The 12,502-nt window shown below is 38.9% G+C and overlaps 2 protein-coding genes across 4 annotated transcripts in view; both read right to left on the bottom strand.

Annotated features, from left to right (window-relative positions):
* The window catches only part of LOC131888954 (uncharacterized), a 9,003-nt gene extending 3,749 nt beyond the window's left edge, over positions 1-5,254 (bottom strand). For all 3 annotated transcript variants that reach the window (XM_059237919.1, XM_059237916.1, XM_059237917.1), the window contains exon 1: positions 4,858-5,254. In XM_059237919.1, coding sequence (XP_059093902.1) covers positions 4,858-4,863 — 6 coding nt within the window. In that variant the 5' untranslated portion in view covers positions 4,864-5,254. The remainder of the gene's footprint in view (positions 1-4,857) is intronic.
* Positions 5,255-8,262: 3,008 nt separating this feature from the next.
* LOC131888057 (uncharacterized) lies at positions 8,263-12,197 on the bottom strand. Its single transcript, XM_059236838.1, has 3 exons — positions 12,010-12,197; positions 11,831-11,940; positions 8,263-9,104 (listed from the first exon to the last, which is right to left on the bottom strand). The coding sequence occupies exons 1-3, from the start codon at positions 12,069-12,071 to the stop codon at positions 8,647-8,649; spliced, it is 630 nt and encodes a 209-aa protein (XP_059092821.1). The 5' UTR covers positions 12,072-12,197; the 3' UTR covers positions 8,263-8,646.
* Between the last annotated feature and the right edge of the window lie 305 nt (positions 12,198-12,502).

Genomic DNA, 12,502 nt, shown 5'->3' with positions numbered 1-12,502 from the left:
GTCGTTTGATGTTTGATCGTCGTAAGAAAGAATGTGCTTATGTCTCTTCCCAACAAGTATTTAACTTCTTTTCTTTTGATCAGAAACGGGAATTTTTGACCAGCGTTGTTAGATGATGTGCTTTTGACACCAACGTTGAACATGAAAGAACTCCTCTTGGCAGGAATAGTGTCAAAAGAGGATATTTGAGAGTTAAAGCTGAAAACAATTTGAAATAATTCTCTTGACTTTTTAGAGATTTGCGTAAGTAGATAGATATTTGGAAGGTTGAGAGTTTCTTCGACCATCAATTTTGGATCAAAATTTTCTTGGAAATGAGCTTTAATGTTGAACAAATCTCGTATTTCGAATACCATTAATATAGCAAATCTTGGAATGGTTTTAACAAATGTACAAAATGATCGCCCAAATCTTGGGAAACATTGTCAATCTCAAATGACGTCATTTTTGGAGTTTAATCTAAATTTCGAACAGTTGATTAATTAAAATTAAACCATTAAAAAATATTCAATACTAGCAAAAATAAAACTTGCTGATCACTTCAGCAATAACCATTTTCGACAACCTCATGATCTTTAAAGTCGATTTTACGACCTCTTTTGGCGAGATCGCGCCACTCTTTTAGTACAATATTGTATGAATCAGAGCCATGCAATATAACGTTTCTAAGTAGGTGTAAGATACTTTAAACGCACAATCACCCCTTTGTAATTTTCCTGGATCACAATCAGCTTTTTATCAAGGCTTTGAATGAATAGTGATTATGATTGGGGCCTTCTAATCTCTGGAAAATCTCCGCCCAAATTAACTGCTCCAGTCATTTTCTCGCACGGATCTTAATCGAATTAGAGTAAAGTCCAAGGCTGATCTCACGTCAAAATGGGAACTCGTGAGATCTGATCGCATTTACTCGCTGATAAATTCAAACGACTCACTTGTTTCATTCCCACTCCGATAAGTTCAATCATTAGTAGACTCACACGACCCTGAGAGAGGCAGCGCTTATTCATTAATCCATTGTGCTTCCGAGGATCTATGTACCTACGTACAGTGAGTATCTAGCAGATGCTTTTAGGTACGAGAGCGACTTCGTGGACGACGAACGGACCATTGGGTAACGAACGTCCTCTTTTCATGAAGATGTGGTGAAAGTTTCTCAGGTTCTCAGGTGTCACAATTGACGTTATTTTGATGTCGGCAGATCAGTATGGTACATCTCCTGAGGAGCCATTCCTACAGGTGGTTAACTTTTGGATTCTCCTCCTCGGACGAAGCTATAAATCTCAGCAGTAGATTGATTCTTGATGAGAACAAGCGGGAAACAAATACGGCCAAGCAAGCATCATCATTATCTTAAGTGAGTTCATCGTAAAGGTCAAGTCAAATTCCCTCGGTGATCATTATGCCATTGATATACCCTGTACTATATTCTATACAGGGAGGGCGAGCAAAAATGTCCGACCCGACTTTAACGAAATTCGGATTAGCACAATTGTTTAAGTAATTAGATAACAAAAAAGTGATAAAAAATACAGCTTCCTTATTGTAGTAATTTGGTCATTATCATTCACGGTGTCCATCCCTGGCCGTAATGATGATAAACAGGGCCGGAATCTGGAAAAAGCCTTCGTGTTGGAATCCTCTGGTTATTTATCCCAAGCTTCAATAACTGCAGCCTTAAGGGAGTTCATATTTGGATAAGGAGTGGCATTCACCTCGGTCTCAATTGCGCCCCACCAGAAATAGTAAAGAGGATTAATATCGGGTGATGAGGGGGGGGGGATGTTCTTCCATGGTCCATGGACTTCAAAGGTCTTGAGGAAGCTTTCGTCCCTCTTCTTGTTGAATCCACCACTTCCTATAGCTCCTTCTGCGGATTTCCAAGCATTTTTGACCTGCTGAAAACACCTGACTGTTTTGACATCAACTCCAACAGTTCTAGCAATGTCTTTTTGAGAAACTTGGACAAAAAGTAAATCAAGGACTCGCTTCCTTTCCAATGGCTGTTCAGATATTTCTCACTTTAGGGGACATAAACAAACATAATCGCCTTTCATTACCCAATCAGATGACACCAGATCTGGGATTCTTTATTGATTGGTTTTACCGGGCGATTCAACTATTTTGCTCGCCCACCCTGTAGAGACGGGAAATCTAGACGAATGAATGAGTTGAGAAAATTTGGCGAAAATAGATTTCAGTTAACCATGCGTTGCTTGTTAATTTTGCGTCAATTGTAAGTAATTGGGCATAAGTACTAATTGGGTTGAAGAATTCTAGTTCATATTGGGTGGATGAACATAACTTAAGCTCACCCCCAAAATCAAATTATAATGCAATGAAATTTGCTTTTGCTTGGCTGAATGAAATGCGCACTGTATTGTTTACCTACTATTTATTCTTGATTTTAGAGCATTTTTGCGTTTCATTGACCTGATGTTATCCGTATTATAAGATTTAGTGCATGATTTTCAGCACTATTTGTGCATAAATGGGGTTTTTAAGAGCATATTTTAGCCGTCTCTAATAATAACAACAACAACAGCAACAACACATTGGCAGATACTCCAAACCATTTAACATACCGATGTCTCAGTTTTTACATTGCAGTCGTCTAATACTTTACACTCGAAAGCAAGTGAATAAGTCCTTTTACTGTTTCATAACGTTTAGTAAAAAGGCACAGATCGAAGGTATTAGAGAGCTCTCGTATTGGGAGAGGTTAAAAAGGTTGGGATTGTACAGTACTCAGAGAAGGTACGAAAGGTATCTGATATTGTACGTTTACAAAAGCATTCATGAGCTTTGTCCCAACCCAGGATTTAAGGTCAATTATAGTGACCGTAGAGGCTTAATGTGCGTTTTGAGATCACCTTCAAGCCCTCGAGAATCCAGGCTAGTTCGAACAATGAAGTCCACTTCTCTTCTCTCTCTTTCGTTGTTCAATTTGCTTCCCTCTAATATTCGTAAGGAATAGCTAGGCGTTGGTGATTGGGCAGCATCTTACAAATCAAACTTCAAAAATGTTGCCCAGCATTCCACATCAATTCTAGGTTTAAGGGCTAGCTCGATCCGCCAACTGTTATTCGTTGGTGGACCAAATATTACACAAAATTTAGCTGGTAACAAATAATCGAAATTTGATCTTTCATTCCAATAGTACTAGGGATTAGAATAGCCCCTGAAAAAAAAAATATATATAATCTTTTTCATCGGAAATTCCGTCCCCTAGACATAGTGTAAGCATTTGAAATCTTCCCTTATGATTAACCAGATAAGGCGATGGCATTGTAGACTAGGATCATTCGGTTTAAAGTCGAGATGAGCTTTTCACCGTGATAAGGCAAAGTATTTCATCTGGTGAGAAACCTGGTCATGCTTGGGCGTCGACGTTTCAAATGGGCAAGCCAGCCAATTGACTCGGTACATTTTCCAACTTTGACTTTTTTTGAGTGATTTCATGACGTACTTATCATGCAGGAAGGAAAGTCCGAGGTTCAAGTAGAAATGATTGCAGTGAAGTGGTCGCTCGAATTTTGAGTTGAATATTTTTGAGAGTAGAGGCATTCGAAGCAGTTTACCAAAGAGCAACATGGAATATGATTTTTATGAAAACTTTAAGTATTGCTCAATGTCGATTAGCTTCGATGAATGGTCAATACTACAATTCTATCTTATCTCAGCCATTCTGTTCCCCAGAATATGAATCATCATATTTCGAGTACAACAATGTTCAGAAGCCTTACCAAACCTTGCCAAAAAAGTAACGCTTTACCGTTACCCTTTAGTAAAAGTAACGCTTTACCGTTACTCTTTAGTAAAAGTAACGCATTACCGTTACCCGTTACTTTTGCAAAAAAAGAGGGCCTAAAAGAGGGCCTATGATCTCATCAGTGGCAAGTAAATTTGAGACGGAATTTCAAAACACGGGTAGGAACACTACGCATTTTTCTTCTCCGTGTTTTTAAACGAAAAAAAGTAACGCGTTACCGTTAACGTTGCTCAAAAAGTAACGAGTTGGCAACGGTAATGGTAATGCTGATATGGGTCTAGTTGTCTAGCCTTTATCCTGTGCGCAGATTGGCAGTTCGTTAATGGGGATATTTAACTTATCATATAATTTTGAAGACGTCGGTCAACCGCCACCCAAATTAGATCCAAAAAATATGAACGAAACATTAAAAAAAAGTGGAATGACCTTTTTCGCTCTATTAGGCTTTGAGTCTTTTGAACTGTACAAAATGGCCTATAGTAAGTAAGATAGTAACTTGTTTTGAACATGATTGTGCTTTTCAACACCTCTTTCATTTGACCAATCCATTTTCTTATTGGTTGCATAATTGTTTAAATTTTGTTGTTCATAGATACCGTTGTAATGGTCAATTGAACCTTAGAAGTTTGAACACAAGTTCAAAAGGTGTCATTACCACGATATATATTTCAATGTCTTCCTTATTACTCTAAAAGCTTGCTATTTCAGATTAATCTGAAAGCATAGTTTCATAAATCATTTGACGATAATCACTATTGAGGATGATTTGAATTTGAGCCCACATCTTCATCTCTTCATCTTTGCCAAATTTAACGCTAAAGTGTTGAGTGACGGCAAAATTGAAACCAAAACCCCTCTCTTGTCAACCCGCATTTAACTCAATTTTCCAGTTATGTTATTACAAAGTCCCTTATCCATTTCATTTCCTAATCCAACCCATTGACATGGTCTAAATTATATTCCCTTTCTATATACAGTAAATGCTCCCCTACGTAAAAAGACATTATTTTAGCGATTGACGAAGAATGTGGATCCCGAAGTGAAACTATCTTGGACGTGAGATTGAACAAAACAATATCGCTTACCTGCATTTTCAAGGATCTTGTCTGGCTAAAGGACCATGTAACACCATTGATCACGGATCCACCACAATGCGCTAAAGTTACCTATATAGCTGAGCTGCTCTGTCGATTGCAGGAGCTTCTTGTGCTTAGGTCACTTCCACCATGACATGATTGTCTCACATCTGGGAGTGTCTTGAATTGCTCTCATGGAGCACTCTGAGCCATCAACCAATCGCTGTAAACAATGAAAATAGTTTTCCAAGATTAACCTCACTTGATCGATCATTTTCAGACGAAAGTTTCTGGTGATGATAAGCTCCATTCGAGTTTGTCCTGACTCCAAAGTGCATCTGTAGCTATTTCAAAGCAATTATCCAGTGAACAATTGCTCCCGCACAACATCTACTACAGCAAGAGCTCTCGCTAGAAAGAAACGAGGATCGGTGATTATCCCAATTTCTGCTTTTCATTATGGTGGTTCTCAGCCAATTCAAATTGATGAGGAAGCACTACAAGTAGTGTATTCTAGGATCCCAATGTTTGATTGTCACTTCTTGCAAATTTCATGTTCTTTTTTTTCAAGGTTAGTGTTCCTTCATTTGATGTCGTTCAAAGACATCTTTACTAAGTGTATTTATTTACACGTGCGAGAAATTCAATGCAACTCTCAACCATTACTATCCAGTTGAATGTCGTAGTAAGGTAGCAATATGTATGGTATCGGATAAGAGCTTTGATTCTCATTGTTGTTTATGGTTGGCACCCAAAATGTCGAAATTCATGGTCTTTGCAAAGCTCGAAGGTGATATCCATTTTTCATAAAACAGAAACGAGATGCAAAGATCATCTAGAGATCTCAATTGTACTTGCTACAAATGAGGCATTTTCAGTAATTGGTATTCTATCTGATTTACCCTGTGTTTAGCAAGATTGTTTTCTTGCTCTTCAAGGGTCTTGTCATCACAAATTCCGTAATTATCCATGACCCATTAAAAATCTATCCATTTTACTCAAGGTACTTAAGGTATCAATGTACTGGATTGAATTTCTTTGACGGACTCAGTCCTTTTGAGGTTACCAAAAACACTTGTTGTCATCATATTCAAGGTCCTCTCGTGTAGAATAATAGTTTTAGGTTTTAAGCACAACTTGAAACTTCGCATCAAATGCTCTTTACATGCATTGTTTTAACGAGTTCTGGCAGATCTTTTAGAATAAAATAGATATTGGAGACTGCAGAATATTTAAAATTAAAACCCAATGCTAAATTCGACGAACAATCCTTTCATCTTCAGACTGGTTGTGAGTGTGAAATAAGTTAGTTTTCATTCAAAAACATGAATTTTCATAGCTGCGAATTTGCCATCATGTTTTGGAAGTGGGCAATTATTTAGTGGTTAGTTATGGCATGGCAGTTTTTCTCGCCCGAGTGCTCGCCGCCCTCAGGTCATTGGATCAATTGGTCCAATTCTTTATCCATGAGGGACTCCAACGCAGCATCACTTTGAAAGATGAAAGTCGTGGTGTTGGATTCAGTGGTTAACACTTCACTCCCGATTGAATGGAGGACTTCACATCCGAAAGTCATTCTCGATTTGTCATCTGTCACTTCTCGGCGCAAAAAGCTACAACTAGTGCTCTTTTGTGACCAAAGCCAATTTGAAATCGGCCTCGGCCGTCTACCCCCCAAGATGTCTTCTGTCTTTTTCAGTTGAGTAAAATATCCTTAAAAGCTTGAATTCGCTTTGAATGAATAGAGCAAGGTTAGGGGTGGTTTTGTTCTTGAGAACTTGCCTTGGACGTGAGAAGGGGAAAAAAGATGCAGACACACGCGTATCCTTGATTGGGTGAAACAAGCAACACTGAAATCAACAACCCCTTGGCATGGGTGGGAATGAGATTTGGTATCTTCACACCTGAACAGCCAATTCTAAACTGGCGGATCATTATTTTTAAAAGTACAGGGGACGCGCTCGCTGGATCGCCAGTCAAAAGGAGAAAGATAACTTTCGCCCCTCCATTCAACTTACGCACTTCTTTACAGGGTGGGATAAAAAAAAAACTTGCAGCGGTGTAAAAAAATGAAGAGGAATGGAACAACAAACAGGGACCAGAGGATATTTCTTTAGCAAACTAATATTAACTATCAAACCTATTCGATTCAAGGAGGATAGTATTTCATAGATTATCAAGAGACAAAACTGCATTAGATCCAACAAAATAGATTTTCATTTCAATAGATGGTCTGGTCTAGAGTTCTTGAGAGAGAAGCGTCATTCCTACAAAGCCAGTTGAAACTTTGTTTTTAATACATTTTGGTAGCTTGGTTGCTGGATGTTGGACTAATCAACTTTTCTTGCATTACTCATGTTCAACCAAAGTAGTCAAACAAGAAAGCAACCAAATGGCTCTTTGATTTTGAAATTATGTTTCACTCATATGAATCCAGGAATTGAATATGTTCAAAGTTATTGCACACACAGTGCAAGTTCGATGCAACCCAAAATGTACCCCTTAGTGTCTTTGCCAAAAACTCAAGTCCAGTCACAAGAGACACCAGTTTTTTCTACAATATTATATCCCGTCATTATTTTTATTCATGCACATACCATTCTAAATAAACTAACTTTTGTATGAATTATAAATGAAATTTGGGGGGATTCATTTGAGCATCAAAGTGACAAGGACTTGACGAATAATGTCACAATTTTGCTCAAGCTTTAAAAATCTTTGCCTTTTTGGCAAAAATCAACAATGGGATAACAGCTCTGAATGTTTGATCTGCACTCTTTTTGGTTTGCTAAATTGCAAACAAGCTGATCAAGATGAAACGTCTTTCTTTAACCAGCCTAGGATTTTCAAAGAAAACCAAAAATATGATTATCATACATAAAGTTTACTTATTCTTATTCCACTTCATTTCACATGATACAGTCTTTTATGTAGAGAAATAAATGTGATCATATAATTTCCAGAAAAAATAGTTAATTTATCATCCTCGACGATGAAAACATATTTAATGAGTAAACTAACACTCGGGTAAGATTCCCCGCCCTGTATTCAAGTTCTCTCATAGGATTATGCTCTTTACTTTGTCTAAAAAGACAGTTCGCCTCATTCTCTTGAGTATCCATAATTTACCATCAGAGCATCATCTTTGGTGTGGAGTTATCAGATATTGGTTGTTTGTTCCTGTGTTTTGATGGAGAACCGTGAGGAGCTGCAGCTCTGAACGTCCTGACACATTCCAACAGCATCTTTTTGTCAACCTTAAGAACAAAGAAGGGGCTTCTGTACATTTTTTGGTATCCAAATCAAATATTGATATCCCCACCTCCCTCCTCTTCCTCCCCTCCTCCTTCTGTGAAGCTAGCTTGCATGCCATAATAGTTTATTTACTCAAGGGAGTAATGTACAAGGTCAAGCTGGTCCGAAACTGAACTATGAATATATTTCAAGACATCCACAGACGCAATTCAATTCTAAAGGTACAATAGGTCGAAACAGATCGCAATCATTAGTGTTTCATCTTCAATACCAACTTAATTACCGATTTAGGCTATGAGGGGGGGGCTTTGGGATTTACTTTTGCGTACGTATTTGAAGAGCAAAGATTGCAAGATTAAAACGTGCACCGAGCATAATATATCTTTGGCTCACATGAAGGGCGTACTTTGTGTTTTTATTTATCTGCATGATCAGCGCCAACAGGGCTACATCCTTTCAAAGCAAGTCATCATAAGCAGTGTTAACTCTGAGAACTGTGAAAAACATATCAAAGAAAGAAAGAACCTCGGCCAAGCTTTGTTCTTAAAGAGTGCGGAGGAAATGAGTGGTGGATCTTTTGTCACTGTCCGGACTGCGGAGGCTACGGAGGAAATGAGAGTTGCCGGATTTCAATGCCCGTAGAAAGTGGTTCTCACCCCCACGGAGGGATCGGAGAAAGTGGTTGCCTTCGCTGCTCTTCAACGATCTCAAGAAGTGAGCGTTATCCGAGGGACCCCGAAGACTTCGGAGGAAATGGGAGGTGTCCGAGGGACTCCGGAGGCTTCGAAGAAAATGGGATTGTCCTCGTTTAGCCCAGTCCTGGTCTTGAACCATGGAGCTGAGAAAAGCCAAGTCATCATCGGTTAATCCCATTTCTAAAGGGGACCTTAAAGGGCGAAGAAAGTGTGAGCCCGACGAGCGAGCATCGCGGCCGTACTCGTCATTGAAGGCGTCCTCTCCACTGTTGTCAATTTCAGACCGCAGAGGGCGCAGGAAATGTTCTGAAAGAGATTCGATAAACGTGTTCTCTTATGCATCATCAAAACTTTGGAACTTTGTAAAAAAAAGCTGATATGACCTCTTTTATATGTCTCGACGACTCTTTGCAACTAGTTCGTGACCTTTTTTAAAGAAATTTGCAGACTCTAATCGACTATTATATACCTGATAATTGGAAATGCCCACAGAGGTTGTTGATGAACCCTTTCCAGGCCAGCGCCCCCTTTTAACTCACGTAGTGATGTATCGAGGTTTTGGCTTTGGCATGACTCAAGGACATTAGTGTTGAATTTAGCAGAGCCATTTGATGAAAAAAAACATAGGATAGTGCTTGAAACAGTTAAAAGGTCAGTATCCCAAAAGTTTCAGAATTGTTGGAAAGAAAGTTATTATGTTTCCTTGACTCTTGAATTGGAAAGAGACACCCCTAAGTGTTTCTTGAGTTAGAAAAGGTTTTTTGGGATTTAGTTTTAAGGGGTATCCAGTTTGTAAGTACATTTTTCATACTGAAAAAAATCTGAAAGGGAGTCTGCTGCCAACGACATGATTCTAATTCTTTTCCCAATTACCTCCCTAGATTTGACGAGTTTTGTGCGAATTTTTCCTTGTTTCATGCTTTGTTGCCGTTGCCCCCTGGAACTGGGATGCTACTCTCCTTACTTCCCTATTCATATGTAGTTAATATTCATGGTCCCATTTAAAACGGTTAGTCATGACTTGAAACACTTGAAGCCTTAAAATCCAATGGACCGGAATGATCCTTCGAGGTGAACTGAACTCGTGATTGGAAGAGCTGAAAACAGTGAAGTACACTATTTGGGTAAGAATTGGGCAAAGGAATCAATGATTTTCGACCAAAAACAAGGAAATCTTGCGATTTGTGACGTCTTAAAGTGGGAAACGCCATCTCTCAAAGGCGTTGCATGTTTTGTGGGAAGAAGTGGTAATCCATGTTCTTCAAGACATTGATGGAGTAAGTGTTAAATTGAAAAAAGTGCGACTAACCATAACCATTATCTGAGATGAATAGGTATGCCAGAAAGGAACCTACAAACTAAAGAAAAATAACTCAAGTAGTGGAATATTTAAATGAATAATGGCATGCCAACTACGTAATCTTGTTTTTCTGTTTTTTCTCGCTTGTACTGCCATTATAAAAGTAAGTATATATTCCCGCTTCATCTAAAACAAAAAACAGTAGTTGTTAGCTCACCGTGGGAAATGGCCCCAGTTTTGCAATGGAAAGCTAATGTTTTAACGCTACAGCTGCTAACCATAACCCTCCACAGGTAAGTGACATTTTCTTTAGAAATTCAATCATTGCATGCATGAAAACTATGTCAAACAGTACAGTGAATATTGCATAAAGCTGTTAATTTTAGACATCGGAATAAGATTAGAAGCATGGCTTGGTCATTGAATTCCAAGTACATGTTTACCAATGACGCAACAAGTCGATGTCTTTTTTTCTTCATTGGGACTTTGTCCTTTCGAGCCCTTTTCTCCTTGCACACGATCCTTATCCTGGATCCTGATATGAAATGTTCTACTGAGAATGAGAAGGACAGCAAGTGCGTGAATCAATTTCTCATGATAGTACGTACGTGCCTGCCATTGCATGGTACAATGAACTTCACTATTTCTTTTTGTCTAAATATAAAGCTACCTAGAATGAAGGCTCGGTTTTGACTTTGCGTTTAATTTGCTGACATATACGGTTACCTTAGCAGAAGATTGGTTTACGGATATTGGACTGATCGGATTTACCAGGAACCCGGAGATTTGAGTTCAAAAACTTAACTTATATTTGTTTTCGCCGTATTCACCTTGTTCCAACAACTGTCCGGAAAAGGTTATGAATTGTGCTTGGTCTCGTTTAAACTACTGTCGACTTCAATTTTACGTCGGTCGTGGTTTGAACACATTTTGCTGTTTTATATACCTCTTGGGGTTTTGGCAGCAACTTTCCGATCGTCTTGAGATTATTGGTTGTTAGACGGTGGCTTATTAGAGATCCAAGGAGAGAAAGGTCATCCACTACCATAAAAGCTTTAATTATCGTTCCCAATGTAAAGAAATCCCTTTTTTTTTTCGTTGAAACGCCAGTGATCCGCTGTAAAGCGTAAGCCGGTTTTTTCTAATTTTGATGCCCCAGTATATCTGGGGGTTGGATGTTGTCTATCTAAACAATCCAAAATGATTTTAAGTGTGTGATGTCATTGTGTTAACGATTATGTATTGAGACTTGAAAGCGAATGAATGAGTACAATACAAAACTTCTATACGAATATATGAACTTTTCAATTCAAAAAGGTTTAAGCAAAAAAATAATGAATTGATATATACTCCTCATCAACACCTTTGCTGCATCAATAGTATTTTGGTTGCCATAGCTTGATCGAGCAAGAGATTGTTCCTTTCGAAGAGCTCTTTATTTCGTGGAAACATTACTCATTTCTGAAATCCTTCAATGCTTTACGGCTTCACTTTGCCTGGAGTTCATGGAGAGCCCAAGTAGCCTCGCCTCATGTAATTCTGTCCCCAAAGCACATCTTTAGTGGAAGCAAATGAGAAAAATAATGTGAATATGATATTCCTATCCATCAAGTCTTCAAATCAGAGGCTTAAGAAATCATGCAATGATTAACTTGTAAGAAAAATGCGGAAGGCTCCTAACTTTTGGATTGGAAAATACGAGGAACAATCCCTTCTAGGAAGTGAAACTCACCTTGTCCAGTGCTTCCGTACACATGTCCTGAATACATGAGAAGCAAAGTAATTGCTGTCGTAGCAATATTGAAAAAGATTTTGGCCATATCCAATCGAATGAGGACCGAGCTAGAAATGGATGATGGGTCGTCGATCTCTAAGAGAGACGATTATCAAGTGTTGTTGTTGATCCTCTACCGTAATTGAAGCGTGGACCAATGTGGAACTCGAGTAAAGAACAGGAGGATAACAACTGGCATCTGTCGGAAGTGAACCTAATCATCTTATAGGAATTCGCTTCCCTTGGTGCGAGTGATTCCAAGAGAACTGGCATTGGAGGCGCCTTTTGCCGTTCAAGAAAGGCCAGGCTAAGAGGGGGAGTATGAATGCATGCATGAAGGTGGAAGCTATTCCTCGGAGTGGAGGGGCCTTCCATCCGTGCACCATGCCAAAGAGGACCTCAACCGTAATTGCAACAAAGAGCCACTCATAAGGAAATACACTCGTACCATCTGATGGGTCTAAAATTTAGATTTATCAGTAAAAAATGTGGAGATGAACCGAAGATACCTGAAAGGTAATTCGGTTTCGACTCTAGAAATGGGAAGGGAAACGGAACGCCGACAAGCATCAAATCAGGTTTGCTCCCTTAGTGCATTGGAAATGCTTCCGCTCTCTGCATTGAAAATAG

Source organism: Tigriopus californicus, chromosome 10 (assembly GCF_007210705.1).
Source record: "Tigriopus californicus strain San Diego chromosome 10, Tcal_SD_v2.1, whole genome shotgun sequence".
Lineage (NCBI taxonomy): Eukaryota > Metazoa > Arthropoda > Copepoda > Harpacticoida > Harpacticidae > Tigriopus > Tigriopus californicus.
Note: the sequence above shows the minus strand (reverse complement) of the source record. Positions and strands in the feature narration are given on the sequence as shown.